Below are 16,254 nucleotides of genomic sequence, written 5' to 3'. Positions count from 1 at the left end.
TTTCACGTTAAAAAAACGCTGTTTGTTCTCCCGTCGAGCGTTTGCTATAGGCTCGTGTCTAGTTGGCGAGCCGTGCGTCGGTGCATGCATGCACACAAACACTGTTGCCATCCTGCTTTGTAGGGCAATCGGCACGGGAGTACATTGGGAAAAGGTAATGTTCTCTAGATGGAAAAACCTGCCACCGCGAGACCAAGATAGGATTTGGCGCCTATAAGTGCACGGTGGATTTATTATGGATAACATTGACAACCAACCAGCCATGATGTGAAGGGCGTGCAACGAAACGCGTGCTCGGTGGCTCCGAATCAGATCCTGTCACGTGTAACTCAGTCCCAGACATGTGGTCAAAATTAACATCACGTCGCACGAAATCTATCTACAAAACTCAACGATGGTGGTTAGTAACGATTCTGTGGTTCACTTTCCACATCGGCAGGAGGAAAAAGGAGAAGGCTATCCACAAAATTATCCACAGCAAGTCGGTGAGACAGTCAGCAGCAGCCACCTTTCCGGCACAAAATTAAGTCGTCACGCACTCGCGGCTGCCCGCAATTAATCTACGCTAATCCGGAGACGCCTTTGTCTCCACGCTTTCTCACTCAGAACGCGTGACGCCGGCCATCTAGAGTATGATCTTGCCTTTTGAGGGGCGTAATTGCCCGGGCTTCTTTTAGGCTTTCCGGATCCGAACACGTGACGAAATCGGGGGCCCGGCCCGGATCGTATCAAAATCAGTACTTATCAGCCTCTCATTTAGGATAAGACAATGCAAATGCATGCCCCTTTTGGCGGAAAAGGAGGTCTCGCACAGTGGTGCATGGGGAGCTACTAGCTGCCTGCGTTGCATGGCGGTGGTGGATGTGGATGGATCTCCATCTCGAGTTGGAGCGTGCGTAGCTCTGCTTTTCATAATTTCTCACACGCCCTTCTTGTTCCTCCTGCTCCCGATTCTGTGGTGGATCGATGCTGTGTTTTGGAGCCCGTCAGTGTGGATAGAGGGGATGCGTGGAGATGTCATGTCATGTCTAGTACGTACGTACTCCAAAGTCCAAAGATCACGAGCGAGGCTGTTTATCTGTTTTCATCGGGGGCGCATACACGTAGGCATCCATTGTTTAGAGTCTACTCCAAGATCCAGCGTGATCAGCTTCCATTCCTTCTCGGTGTCGCGAAATTGACCGTATGATCACGAGGTGGACGTACGCACTACGTTCTACTAGAAGAAAGCGGTATTTGCAGCATGCAACTACTCGCGCGCGATAATGCAGTTGAGGAAATGGATAAGGCAGAATAGCCTAAAAGTTGATGCACGGGTCGGCATGCGCGCGGCCGGAGCGCTACCAGAAGAGACATTGACGGGCCATCTTCGAAGCGGCGTCGCATCAAAAGATCTCGTCATCACAATGGATGGATGGTCCCATAACTTACACGTCCATCGATCTTCGAATGTACCACAAAACCCTTGGATTCCATGTAACGTGTAACCGTCTTAGGGCATCTTCAAGGACGTTTCATCAACACGTTCGTAAATGTGCGCGGACAATTTCCAACATGTCCTTCAACATCCAGTCGTCCGTATATCATTAAGTCCTATTGCACAAAAGATGGCCCTTTCATTTTTCTTCTATATTGAATATTTCAATGCACCAAGAATCTAAAGGTAAATATTCTAATGCAACAATATTTCAAATTTAAATTCAGTTTATTCTCACACATGCTCTAGTTGTCCATATGATTTGCCCACAAAGTGCTCCATATGAGGAGGGTAGGTTTGCGGAAAAACACTGGCTTCGGGATCGGCCGGGCTTGATTCTAGGCCACGTTGAAAACCTAAAAGTGTCCGTTCCAAACATTTGTGAGCTATTTGATGAGCCGTATTGAAGATTCCTTTATGACCCAAACAAAAATGGATAAAACAACCGATATGCAAGTAATTGGATCAAGGCTCCTTGCATAAAAGGCCATCTACAACGCGGGGTGATAGGAACAGGATGCTAGGTTAAGATTTCTACTTATCAGCAATAACACCATCAAATCAAATATTTAGGCATGGTATCAGTGCAAAATAAGTCAGTGTCGCAGAAGTGAAAGTGTTTAATAAAATGGCCGCCATTCTTTTTTAATCATCCAATACAGTATAGAGTCTCACAAAGTACAGGATAAGGCTACAACCAACGACCCATCTAACATAATGAAATGCATAAACCACCATAATTATGTCATCATTAGCAAAAAAACATCACTCTTGGGTCTCGTTGCAAAATGCACCGAACGGGCAACGCTAAAAATTAACAAAATGCACCGAACCTAATATGCGTCCTTGAGCAGCTCCTTGCCATTGGCCTACACGCGCTTCGGTGTGGGGGCATGCACGAGCCCACCCGGCTGGGACACGACCAGGGGAGCCGCGAGTGCAGCAGAGGGGTCGCTCGATCCCGGCACCATGGCGAGATCGCGGCCATGGCAGCCGCCTACTTGGGGCAACTTCAGCGAGAGGTGGGTTGCTTTTTTACAGGGTTGAGAGGTCAGTTGTGACAAGCCGTTAACGACAGACATGCTATACTTTAGCGTTTTGCCATGTCAATTTCAATGGCAAGCGGTTTTCAGTGCGTTTGGTGTGTTGCGGTTGATGCATTTTGCTTGAAAATCATACTAGTCCTTTTTTTTTGCTAATAACGACACAACTGTGATGATTTTATGCATTTCACTCCATCTAACAAAACGACCTAGATTTGCAGCGGCTAAGAAACTAGAGAAGTACCAACTTAACACACCAAAGAGAAATAGCGCGGATTTTGCAGTTTAATAGCGCCTTTTTTTCATATAGTTTAATAGCGCCTTAATTAGCAGCTACTAGTGCTGAGGGAGAGGGCCTTAAGTAGAAAATCGTTTATTTATTCTTTCTCAAGCGCCTCCGTAAGCATTGTACATTGTAGATGCTCTAACCAGCATTGTACTAGTAGTGGGCAAACATCCCTAGATTAGATGAGAGATGCTGCAATTTGCAGTTTCTCTACAAACCAAGAATTGCATGCCACATTGCTCATGATGCGTACAAATCATGTTAACTCAGAGCGCACAGAGACAGCAAGTTCATCCAACCAGCATCTATATTCATCTTTGATCCAAAGCCACCACGGCACAAGAGTATATATATCCGGGCACAAAGGAGCCCAGACTTAATAAAGAGAAAAGGAAACTGGGAATGATTAGTGACGCACCGATTGTTCGTCATCATCCTAGGTAGTATGGCGATTATAATACAGAAGACAAATGAAAAATCAGACGAGGACTCAAAAAGTCCTCGAACGGCCTCGGATGGTAACGGCTTATTGGCCGGCCGGCGACGACGTCACGGGAGCTTGGCAGCCTGGAGCTTGCCGTTGGAGCGCATCTCGACGTCGGCGCCGCCGACGTGCACGTCCTCGTCGCGGATGAAGCGGCCCCAGTACCAGTGCGCCTTCCACACGAGCACCATCTCCTCGATGGGCACGTTCTTGGTCTCCGGCAGGAAGAAGGCGACGAAGAGGGTCATGACCACCACCCACGCGCCGAAGAAGAAGAAGAGCATGAACTTGAAGCGGCAGAGCATGGGGAGGAACGCCTGCGCGATGATGAAGGTGCACAGCATGTTCATCGACACCGTGATGCTCTGCCCCGCCGACCTGATCTCCAGCGGGAAGATCTCGCTGGGGACGAGCCACCCCAGCGGGCCCCAGGACCACGCGAACCCGGCCACGTACGCGCAGATGAAGAGCACCACGAACGCCGCGTACCCCTTGGGGATGTCGGCCACGCCGGTGAACCCGAACTTGGCGCCGATCAGGCTGCCCACCACGATCTGGCAGGCCAGCATCTGGGTGCCGCCCTGCAGGAACAGCTTGCGCCGGCCCAGCCGGTCCACGGTCACGATGGACACGAAGGTGGCGAAGACGTTGACGAGGCCGGTGATGACGGCGGACATGAGGGACGCGTCGTCCGCGAACCCCAGCGTCTTGAACAGCACGGGCGCGTAGAACATGATCACGTTGATGCCCGTGAGCTGCTGGAAGAAGGGGATGGCGATCGCGAAGGTGAGCTGCGGCCGGTAGCGGCGCTGGAGGATGTTGCGCCACGGGTGGCTCACCAGCTTGGACTCCTCGCTGGCGGCCACCAGGTCGCTGTACTCCTCCTCCACGTCGTCCGTGCCGCGCACGCGCCGGAGCATCTTCTTGGCGTCCTCCGTGTAGCCGCGGTCGATGAGGGAGTTGGGGGTGTCGGGGAGGAAGAGCGCGCCGATGGCGATGATTCCGGCGGGCACCGCGGCCAGCGCGAGGCTCACGCGCCAGCCCCACCCGCCCTTGATCTTGGCCGTCCCGTAGTTGATCAGGTTCGCGCACAGGATGCCGATGGTGACCATCAGCTGGAACCCGATGTTGAGCATCCCCCGCAGCCTCGCCGGCGCCATCTCCGACAGGTACACCGGCACCGACTGTCCAATGCAAGCAGTAAAAAACATCATCAGCCAAACTGTAAAAAAGAAGTCACTCCAAAGCAAGGTCTGAATTTTTTTTCAGTTTTCCTCCAGCTATAGAGGAGAGTCAATAAAAACAAAAGAAAAATGGAGAGTCAAAGAAACGTCACAAACAAAGTCAAAGAAACAGTGGCGACAGAAGTATACCTGGTTGGCGAAGCCGACCCCGATGCCGAGCAGGACGCGGCCGAGGATGAGCATGAGGACGTTCTTGGCGGCGCCGTTGAGCGCGGCGCCGACGAGGAAGGTGACCCCGCCGGCGAACATGGACCACTTGCGGCCGGCGACGCGGGTGACGGTGGCGGCGAAGAAGGAGGCGACGAGCGCGGCGAGGTAGAGCGAGGAGGTGAACATGGTGAGCAGCTGGCTGTCGAACTTGCAGTACTGGTTGCTCTGGTTCCGCTCCGCCTCCTGCTCCTGGTGGTACACGCCCGGGAAGAACTTCATCAGGAAGGGGTTCATCGAGGTCACGCCACCTGGTGGACGAACGCCATTGCAAAGAGTTAATTAGTTTCCTTTGTTGGTGATTTCGCTTTAAAGTTTCTGCATGCACATCTTCTCTAGAGAAAGAAATACTAGGAGTATTAGAGTTTGTTTATTGGAAAGAATGCCAGGTGAGAAATACATGAAAAGATTCATGGCGGCTTCAAGAACCCGGCGAGTAGTGGGATAAAGAAATGAAATGGAATATCAGAGATTTGTTTCCATGTGTATAAACGAGGCCGAAAATTATGCATGTGGGTAGGTGGACGGTGGAACAACCATGCCGGATGCAAACAAACTTTCTAGTTTGAAACGATGGGTGCGAACAAAATTGAGCATGTCGAGCGTCACTTCTCTGTAATCATGATGAAGATTACAAAATAGAGCGGTTGCCATGGACGGGAGTAGATTAAAAGGGGCCGGACGTACCGGAGATGCCTATGTCGTATCCGAAGATGAGGCCGCCGGTGGCGGCGACGATGCAGGCGAAGAGCACGAACATGGTGAGCTTGCCGGGGTAGTCCTTCCCCCCGCCGGTGTTCACAACCGCGCCGCCGGCCATCGCGACTGCCGCCGAACAGCACCGGAGTTGATCGGCACGAAAGCCAAAAACGAAAGACCAAGGCGACACTAACAACAACTCAAGACGGACTCAATGCCTCTCGAGATTCACAGGCTCTCCAAGAAGAGTTCTCTGTGGTGGCAGAAAGAGAGGCAGATGGAGACGAGAGAACGCGGAGGAGGACGATGAGAGAGAGGGAGGATGAAATGGAGGCGGAGCGGGCACCAATTTATAGGCTGGAGAAGGCGGGGCTCCATCGGAGAGGCGGGCGAATCCGAGGGTTGGACTGCAAAACCTCCGCCCAGCGTCGCGTTAGCTTTTCTTTCCCTTTTTTTAGATTTCGCTCGGCGATACCACGAGTAACTGCGGCTGTGGATATGCACCTCTATCCAGCCAGTACCCGATTTCCTGGAAAGAGTCGATGCCGCCATTAATGCGCAGCTGTGAACGTCGCTCCGTTTCGGTGTGAGCTCGCTCGTGGATCGCCGTCCGTTCGCGACGCGTGTCCGCACCCGCACGCCCCAGGAGGAAGTCGGAACTGATTAACGCCTGTCGGTGTTATCCGTTCCGTTTGTTGATGCGGAAAGCAGTAATTGAGCGGTGACAATTTAGCATCGGAGGTTCGCCGGCCAGCGCTACGCCAGTAGTAGTACGCCACGAACGGGGATCGTTATCTGCCTGCTGACTCGGCCACGAATCAGACGCACCGCACCGACTTCTGACGGTGAATCCGCACCTTCCTGCTCAGGTTTTCCGGGGTGTGAACATCCATGTCTGGAGATGACCTGGTTGTATGGATCGTAATGATGCCTCTGGAATGACACCGTTGCTCAACGTGCACGTTCGTCGGAGCTGACACGACCGCTTTGCTTCAGGTATATGCTTCCATTGGAGACGTTTAAGAATCGATTACGATGTACGAACTCTCGCTTGCGCCGACAGCAGGAATGCACACCCCGCCTCTGCATGCCCACGGGCGCTTTGCGTCCGTTGGATCGCCCAAGGAAGAGTCGCGGAGGCGCGGACGCGCAGCCGGAACACGGCGTCCCTGGTCCAATTGATGATGCGCCGTCGCACGCGCCGTTTGTATTGGCAGCGCTGCGGGACGTCGGCGTCGGCGAGATCGCGCGCGGCGTGAGTAGGGAGGACATGCCCCTTTGTGTAGTAGGGACAAACACCGGCCACCATCCTACTACCCGGCTACTTGTGGACGAGACGCGTGAGCTAGCGCGCGATCGATCGTCAGAATTGGCAGTGGCCGGCGATCAAGATAGCAAGTTTGCAAATCATTACATGCGCATTGCGCACTGATGATGGTACGACCAGTCGCCTACTCCTAGCGTACCACAGGCACTCCATGACAGTAGGAAGTAGCACATGGCATCAAGAGACGGACGACCCTACGCTACGCGGCCACCGAGTTGGCTTGATTTTCCATAAACATGCAGCGGGTCAAAGCGAGCTAGCCGGCCATGCATGCCTGCCTCCTCTTGTGCTAGCTTATCCGACTACGGTCCGCCCATTGTCTTGGATGGGCGTATCCGCGTAGTATGCCACCACGTTCTCGTGCCGACGCCAAGGAATGGCAGACAGGGAAAGAGGAGACGAGCAAAGCACGCGTCGCTGCATGACGACGAGAACCAGGTGGGCCCAGCGACTCCCGGTCCGACCGGCCGTTGCGCCCTGTTCCCTTCCCTGGCCACGAGTCAACACAAAGTTGTCCATAATTTGGCCACGAGTCAACACAAAGTTGAGGCCAACTCCACCGTGCTGTCCGCGTGCGTTCATTTGGGGTAAAATGAACGAATCAGGCGGCCTAGTGCGCGGGCGCAAACGGATTTTTGTCCGTTCTCTGTTCGATTTCGTCCCATCCCGACCTAAATTTGCGTCGCTTTTAGGGTGAAACGGACAACACGTGGACGTGCGGGCCGTATGCGCGTGTCCTTCTCTTGCCCGCCCGTCAGTGGCACATGGGCGCCTTTTTCTATCTGCCCCCTCCCTCCCTCCGGCCGCACGCCCTCCATTCTTCTTCACTCTTCCCCACCCTTCTCTTACCGTCGCTGCTGCCATTGTAGCTGTGCAGCTCTGACGCGCGCTCGCCCAGCCCCTTCCCCTCGGCGCCCCCGAGCTACCCAACCACGGCTCGTCCGGCTGTGGGAGGCCGCGCCACGCCATGGATTGGCCGGTCACCGGGCCGGAAGACCATGGCAGGGCCGCAAGGCCACATGCAGGCAGTGGATCCTCCTCTAGCCGCTCGGATCTACACCGTCGGTGGTCCGCCGGCAGATACACGAATGGCGCTCGGCCGGGCTCGGTGCTAGCCCAAAAGCTCGTCGGTGCATCATTGCCGCTCATTAAGTGCGAGCACTGCCTAAAGATGGTCGTGCACCGCGTGTCTACAACGCCAGAATATCCTGGATGGGTGTTCATCAAGTGCTTAAACGATGGGGTACGTGCTCTTTTTAGCTTCGGTTTGTGCTCTAGATTTGAATAGTTGTGTTAACTTCAAATTTTGTTGTGTAGAATTGATGCAAGTTTTGGTATTGAGAAGAAGAGTGCATCAATATATTGATAGAGCGCAATTTAGTAGATATTCGTGTACTTTTAGCTAGCATAGAGGCCGTAGATGAAACAAGTGCACTTGTTGCTAGATTATAGGCTAGACACGAGACTAGATGCAAGGAAGCAACCTCTACTTCTTTAGACTCGAAGAAAAAAGAAACACGCAAGATGGAGGCGGCTCCTTCGCAGATTAACAATGAATGCATCGAGAAGGCACTAATTCAACTTACAGGTGCAGTTATGAAAGTTGGATATCTTTTAAAATGTATTCTTGTGGTTTTTGTTTTTTTGGTCTTGCTTTTCTAGTCAAAATTTGATGATGTATTCCCATATATCAAGAATGAATAATGAAAAAAAGTTTAAGGGCTTGCAAAGAAAAAAGTACACGGACAGGATGCGGCCGGGATGCGGCCGCGTGTTGAACGCACGACCACCGCATCCCAGAATATGCCCGGACACGACCCTATTGCCCTATCCAAACAGACAGAATCCGGACAAAACGGACGTCCGTTTGGGATGGAATTGGCCTGATGGCCTCACTGTTGCTGTTGCTGGCCAGGGCCCACTAACATGCGACCATGGGAGATATTGCAAAGTTGACTGGGCACGGAAATGCGCGGAATGAACGTCGAACGAGTCGCTCCATGGCGTAACTGGACCCGACGGAGACTGGGTTGGGCCCCTACAAGAAGCCTCGTTTGGGAAGTCCAACACGATGAGACCAGTGCAACATGACACTAGTTTGGCGAGAAAGCTGCAAGTTGCATGGTTCCCTCGATCAATCAAAGAATAAATAAGCTGCAAGTTGCATGGCCGCATGGCGCATCCCCTCGATTTCATAGTGGATGAAGTGTACTATTTTTTTATTTTTATTTTTTGCGGGAAATTTCGTGCATGTTTCAAATGTTGGAGCTTTACCAACAACGAAATCTTGATGATCTTGCTATTTTAACCGATCGAATGTGTGGACGTAAACGACGACGGGTGCAGCATCGTCGAGAGACCAACGGGAAAAGCGTTCACTTCCTCCGGCGGCGCACCGAAGAAGAGCTCGACCCCACACTGAGAACGTGCGGGCATCTAATCTGGAGTTTCGTTTAAGTTATTGCTCTGAGTTGGTCCCTGGTTTCTTCGAGTTTCACTTCGTACAGTGCCTCCCTTAGACCCTTTTGATGTTGTTCGTGTGGAGTTAACTGTATCTACAGAATTTCTTAGTCCATTGCTATCAGTCAACTCAACTACTACACCCTATACAAATTAGTACCAGTCAAATTTCGGACCAAGAGCACGATCTACCGGACGGTGGAATTCTGAGCTTTCAAGTCAAGACTCAAGAGGAACATATTATCCACAGGTGCTTCGAGGACCAAAAGAACCGTCCTTCTTCTGCAGTCCTAACAAAGTAAATGGATCTATCATGGATGGAGTGAAAGCAGCCACTCTACATTCGAGCAGAATATCCAGGGCCAATTCTTTTGGGCGATTCTCAGCCCCTCCCTAGCTTCTTCCAGAATCGTCACCATATATAATTTTATCTAGTTAAGGTCTAATTAGATAGGATTGTAAAAAAAATATGAAATGACGATTCTAGAAAAAGCGGAGAGGGGGGGCGATTCTGGGAGAATAGCCTAAAAGAACTGGCCCCCAGTGTAGGCGAGCATGTTATCGCGTGCACATCTCTGTCAAGACTAATCCAACTGTAACCATGCGTCTGAGCAAGACAATATACTCTCCTCTCTTTTTTTTCTGTGGTGAGACCAAGACAACATACAAGCCAAGCATATTCTAGTTTGGTCACATCCGGGACGGTGACACCGTCGGCCAATAAGGAAAAACGGCATGGTAAATACCAGTCTGCAGACAAGAAGAATATACTTGGTCGTCGATTCGCTGAATTGACATGTGCAGAACGGGGCACTGGACAGTGGACACCGCAGATTTCATAGCGGAGGTGAGCGGATAATCGAGCTTGTGGTTGAGTACGCCCTCCCCAAATGTTTCCTAATGCCAAGCTGTAATCGTATCGAATCCAGCCTATATTTCCCGAGAATGACGTAAAATTCTATCTGACTACGACCGAGAGCGACATACATTTGTGGAGAGCAGTAAGAAACCATGGCCACCAAAGAATAATGGCAGCTTGGTTGTTGCTGTAATGGCTCGTCAGTGGTGTCACTGTAATCGGTCGGAAAGAATTTAAGTCACCCCTTCAGGATCGGGGAATATCATGTTAGGAAATCTGAAATTCCTGCATATACATTGAGTTGGTGAAGAAAAATTGCACGTGGAAAACTAAGAGCTCATTGATGCAAAAATGGACAAACTACATATGATCCTCGGAAAGAGGTGAAGTAATCTCTTTTTTATGAAAAGAGGTGAAGTAATCTTTCTTCGTTAGATCTGTTTCAAATTCTGAGTTTAAGTCACAAACTGCTGCCTACTGAGCCGTATGAGTGGATTCAATTCATATGCAGCAGCTTTGTTTTAGGGATATTCATATGCAGCAACCGGACGTCAATGCCTCGATAGTCAAATATAATGGCCTTATCCATATCGGCTTTAGGCCAGTGGGAAAACTTTGACTTTTTACTCAAAAAAGAAGCTTTGACTTTGCCGGACGCTGGCTTTGGCGTGGCCATCTAAACATATGGCTGCGTGCATCGTCCTGATGCAGAGACCGGGGTTATTTTTTTTTCAAAAAAAAAATCTAAACATATGTGAAAAAAAAATTATAGACATATGGACAACATTATGTAGCAGCGGTGCGATCCTATTTAGCGCTTAACATGCCAGTTATAGTGCCATTCATACGTGGCAGCTCCTATACGCCGCGCGTTGCATCATCGCACGCCACACGAGAGAACAACCTCCGACTAGGCCGGCCCATTGGCAGGTGCGACGCAAGGCTTGACATTGCAGCGGCAAAAGTCCAAAAAAGAAGAGCCCCTGCATGGAACCGAACAAAAGACATCTTGTTCTTGAATGCCAGTAGCTAGCAACTTGAGATGTTGGGCATTCGTGACCTATCGCTAGTGGCAAATCGAACAATTTTAGTTTTTTTTTGTAATTCATGAAAATTGCGATTTTTTAAACTGAGAACAATTTTTGAAATTGAGAACATATTTGTTTGAAAGACAGACATTTTTTTCAAACTTAATTTTTTTAAATAAAAATGTGAACATTTTATGAAATGTGATAACTTTGTTTTTGTCACACTAGCTTTTGCCTACTTTGTTTATACCACTCTAGAATTTGACATCTCATTTTTGCCACTCTTAACTTTTAATAATACATCACAATTGCCATTTCATAACAAAAGCATTTTTTTTCTGAATGACAATTGTGACATGTTATCAAAAGCTAAAAGTGGAAAAAGTGAAATGAAAAATTACTGCTTTTGCCATGAAATGGCATTTATGATACATTATCGAAGATTAAGAGTGGCAAATGTGAGATGTCAAATTCTAGAGTCGCATAACAAAAGTGGGCAAAAGCTAGTATGACAAAAACAAAGTTCAACATTCAAAAATGTGCATAATTTTTCAAAAAGTTCAACATTTATGGAAACACAAACATTGTATCAAACATTTGATATTTTTCTGAAAAACGCGAACATTAAAAAAACATGAACAAAGTTGAAAATGTCAACCATTTTGTAAAAACACATTTTGTTTTGCAAAAGAGAACAATTTTTCAAATTCCAAACAAAATTTTGGAATATTGGAAATTTTTAAAAAATTGCGAATTTATGAAAAAAGAAATATAAAAATAAAAATGATATAGAAGGAAAGGAAAAAAATATTCTGAAAATATATACAAAAAGAAAAAGGGAAGGAAAACCAGTGAAGAAAAATAGGAAAAAACAGAAGAAAGTGCAAAACGAAACAAAAATGTGCATCTTAGTTCCTTGGGCCGGACCATCTTCGGTTTGCTCCCTGATCGTATGTGCGAAGCAGGAGCTTTGCTAAAATCACTAATTAAAGAGTACTCGTTGCAAAGAATACTTCACTTGCTTAGGTCGCGACTTGTTGCAATCTGAAAGTTTTCCCTTTTTTCGTAGATTCGTTTATTCAAAATGTTTTATCTTTTAAATTGTACGTCCAAATCTTGAACCATTTTCACCATTGGATTCCTTGCGTCCAGATCTTCAAAACTAGATTCTATGTTGATAGGTTTTGACAAACTTTTTTTCACACGAAAAAACCAGAAGAAAAAGAACCGCGCGAAAAAACCGAAACCGGGAGCACGGTTTTTTTCCCTTTCAGAAAAAGGCACGCCCTTGCCTCTTGCGAAATCACACCCGTGCCTCTCGTAGAAGCAAAACCGTGACTCTCGTGGAAGAAAAAAAAACAGAAAACGCATTTTTTTTCGTTTCTGAGAGGCATGACCGTGACTCTCGCGAAAGCACAACCGTGCCTCTCGCGGAAGTAAAACCATGACTCTCGCGAAAGAAAAAACAAAAAACACGGTTTTTCCCTTTCTGAGATGCATGGCCGTGACTCTCGCGAAAGCACAACCGTGCATCTCGTGGAAGCAAAACCGTGACTCTCGCGAAAGAAAAAAAATAGAAAACACGTTTTGTTTTTCCCTTTTCGAGAGGCACGGCCGTGACTCTCGCGAAAGCACAACCGTGCATCTCGTGGAAGCAAAACCGTGACTCTCGCGAAAGAAAAAAAATAGAAAACACGTTTTGTTTTTCCCTTTTCGAGAGGCACGGCCGTGACTCTCGCGAAAGCACAACCGTGCATCTCGTGGAAGCAAAACCGTGACTCTCGCGAAAGAAAAAAAATAGAAAACACGTTTTGTTTTTCCCTTTTCGAGAGGCACGGCCGTGACTCTCGCGAAAGCACAACCGTGCATCTCGTGGAAGCAAAACCGTGACTCTCGCGAAAGAAAAAAAATAGAAAACACGTTTTGTTTTTCCCTTTTCGAGAGGCACGGCCGTGACTCTCGCGAAAGCAAAACCGTGACTCGCGCAAAAGAAAAAAGAAAGAAAAAACTCGTTTTTTTTTCTTTTCCGAAAGGCATGCCCGTGACTCTCGCTAAAACACAACTGTGCCTCTCGCAGAAAAAAAAACCGTGACTTTGGCAAAAAAACGCGTTTTTTCGCGCAATTTTTTTTAAATTTTTTTATCGAAAAGCTAAGAAAGACCGGTGCTGATCGTTGCGAGGCTCCCGAAGGAGGGTTCATTAACTAGTTGCTCCCGGAGCATTGTGCCGCAATAATCGGCGTATAGGGATTTCATTCAGGAAATTCCTATTTGCCGCTCTCTGCGACAAACTGTCGCTAATTCGCATAGAGTCACTGACTAGCGAACAAGGGGGGCCGGCCCAATTACGAGGTAATTCACGCCCTACAGTTTCCAATTTTGTGAACCTCCTAGAAGCAGCTTTTTTGCGTTGTTTTTTACACCACTAGCTCCTCCTGCGTGGGTCGGCTCAGGCAAAGATGGCCTTGTGTGAATCCCTACCAGTCTGCCGCAAAATGCGGCAGACAAGAGGTCCCTTTAGTTCATACGCAGGATCATGCCCTTTTTCCCTCAGTGAGTCGGCCCATATAAGCTTCTTCCTTGCACCGGTTTTTGGAACCTTCTAGAAGGTTCTTGATTTTCATATTTGTGGTTACTTTGATTTTTCTTATGCCTTGTTTAGTTTGGTTTTATTTATTTATCCATTTTATTTATTTTTTCTTTTTTTCTTTTTATGTTCTTTTCTTTTTGAAGTTCAAATTTGCGAACATTATTCAGTTTTGCTAATGTCTTAAACTCCAGGAATTTTTTTTGAAATCCACGGTATGTTTTCAAATTCATGAAATTTATTCAAATCCAAAAACTTTTTATAAAGCTTTGTTTTTTGTTCAAATCCATGATATTTTTTCGAAATTTTTGATCCTTTTCAAATTGAAAATAGAGCAGCTATTTTCCTGAGACAAAGACCAGCAGCTAAAAAAAGGAAAAAAAATAGCAATCGAGCAGAGACGGGCGAGCGAGCGAGCGTGGGCGAAAGGTTTATTGGGCCGCGGCACATGCATTCGCCATGTTGACCGCAGGAGCCAACGGGCGCTTGACACGCTGATTAGGTGCTCTCTTAGCAGCGCCTCATGGTGGTTTTTCTTTGCATAGGCTTTCTCCCCCACTCTCTCCTACATGCAGTTATGACACATAAGCCTCACATCAGCGGTAGATTCTTTAAATTCAATTATAAAACTTCGTCTTCCAAGTTGTTGACCTCATTTATGATCCGCTATCACCATTAGCTTCCTCGCAACAAGCATTTTGAAAATAGATTCCATGTCAGATGTTTCGGCAACTTTTTTCGTCGAAACTTGTGAGACTACTGCCACTTAATTGACATATTATTACCTACTCCCTCCGTTTCTAAATATTTGTCTTTCTAGACATTTCAAATAACTAATACATACGGATGTATGTAGACATATTTTAGAGTGTAGATTTACTCATTTTGTTCCGTATGTAGTCACTTGTTGAAATGTCTAGAAAGACAAGTATTTAGGAACGGAGGGAGTAGTTAGTTGTCAGATGAACTAACTTCGCTGCCAGATTGTTGAACGTTGATATGGACGACTAAGACTAGCCACAATGGAAGTAACTTGAGCAGTAACTTCGAGTCCAACTCAGCAAATTTGTCTATGTGGCAATGAGTTAATGAAGAGAGAGGTAGTTCTAGTAACTTAGCTAGTTACTGTGACATCACATGTCCCAATGCAATATGAGTCTATAACATAATAAATGAAGCTTTGCATGACACCACATCTATGTTACTACCCACTATGAAGGTAGTAATATAGTCTAGGGATATGTGTATGTTAGTACTGTATGTTACTCTTCACTGTGGGTAGCCTAAAAGACTTGCTTCATGGTACTTGCTCTTCTTACTTATTGTTCACACTAGAATACTCATTCTCTTTATATGCAAAAAATTGGAAAGTTTGAAAATATACAAATTTATTGTCGGATGACTATATACAATCATCGTGGCAACAATTCATCTTTTAGATGACAACTATGGTGCCATAACTTGGCAACTAGTTCCGATGAAAAAAGTTCATAGAAAGATTTCAACATGAAGTCTTGTTTTGAAGCCCTCGTCGAGACGAACCCACCGTTGAAAACAGATTGCCAATCGGATTAACGATTTGTGAGATAAATAGTTTCAAAAATAAAATATACAAATAATGCAATGATTTTAGCATGATGTGCAAGATTCCTGCATGTCTTCTCTTTATAAAGGGAAAACCCTGTCGCAATGGCCGCAGCAGGAGTGCATGCACTCACAGTTGCAATGTTGATTTCCAATATATATCTTAAAACATATTTTCAGTACTCAGTTAAATAAAATAATATATTCAATGATTTAACACAACATGAAACAAATGTTTATTCTGTTTTTAAAATTTTGTTCATACGGTTTTGTGAGATGTGTTCATGATTACTTAATAGAAAATTACCCTACTGGTGAAACATGTTATGTAGAATCACAAAAGAAACTTTGTTATATGTAAAACTATTTTTACTCTATTTTAAAAATATTCATAATTTTAAAATGAATATGAGTGACAATAAAAAATATACTCATGTACCTGAGAGAGAGTGCATTACAGAAAAATCGCCAACCACCCCCTCCATTGAATCTCTGCAATTTTTCTCTCCACCATATAGAGAATCGTCAGTGCACTCTCTCGCGTGAAGTCAAGAACTATCGTGAACTATCGTGGGTCGGTAGTTTCAGCAGACACTATTCGTTGGGCCCGGTAGTCCTCCCCGCAAGAAACTGCCGATAACGACAATTTTTTTCCTTGGGACTGTGATTTCTGTGCTCTCTCAAAGCCCCTCGGAGAAATATATGCAGGTGATGGAGGTGGCGTGGTATCTGTTGGAAATATGCCCTAGAGGCCAATAATAAAATGATTATTATATTTCCTTGTTCATGATAATTGTCTATTATTCATGCTATAATTTATATTATCCGGAAATCGTAATACATTGTGTGAATACATAGACCACAATGTGTCCCTAGTGAGCCTCTAGTTGACTAGCTCGTTGATCAACAGATAGTCATGGTTTCCTGGCTATGGACATGGGGATGTCATTGATAACGGGATCACATCATT

At 46.8% G+C, this 16,254-nt stretch overlaps 1 protein-coding gene across 1 annotated transcript; it reads right to left on the bottom strand.

Moving 5' to 3' along the window:
• Window positions 1-3,095: 3,095 nt before the first annotated feature.
• Window positions 3,096-5,773, bottom strand: LOC125536689 (sugar transport protein MST6). The gene is made up of 3 exons (XM_048699936.1): window positions 5,429-5,773; window positions 4,664-4,992; window positions 3,096-4,474 (listed from the first exon to the last, which is right to left on the bottom strand). The coding sequence occupies exons 1-3, from the start codon at window positions 5,559-5,561 to the stop codon at window positions 3,356-3,358; spliced, it is 1,581 nt and encodes a 526-aa protein (XP_048555893.1). The 5' UTR covers window positions 5,562-5,773; the 3' UTR covers window positions 3,096-3,355.
• Window positions 5,774-16,254: the final 10,481 nt, after the last annotated feature.

This window comes from Triticum urartu, chromosome 2, assembly GCF_003073215.2.
Source record: "Triticum urartu cultivar G1812 chromosome 2, Tu2.1, whole genome shotgun sequence".
Lineage (NCBI taxonomy): Eukaryota > Viridiplantae > Streptophyta > Magnoliopsida > Poales > Poaceae > Triticum > Triticum urartu.
This window is presented reverse-complemented; position numbering and strand designations above follow the sequence as displayed.

What these genes read in the sequence shown, in the direction of transcription:
- LOC125536689 (XM_048699936.1), bottom strand. Translation starts at nt 5,561, where the DNA reads ATGGCCGGCGGCGCGGTTGTGAACACCGGCGGGGGGAAGGACTACCCC. An exon ending in ATACGACATAGGCATCTCCG is followed by an intron (nt 4,993 to 5,428) that starts GTACGTCCGGCC and finishes TTCGTCCACCAG; the next exon opens with GTGGCGTGACCTCGATGAAC. An exon ending in GGGTCGGCTTCGCCAACCAG is followed by an intron (nt 4,475 to 4,663) that starts GTATACTTCTGT and finishes TGCATTGGACAG; the next exon opens with TCGGTGCCGGTGTACCTGTC.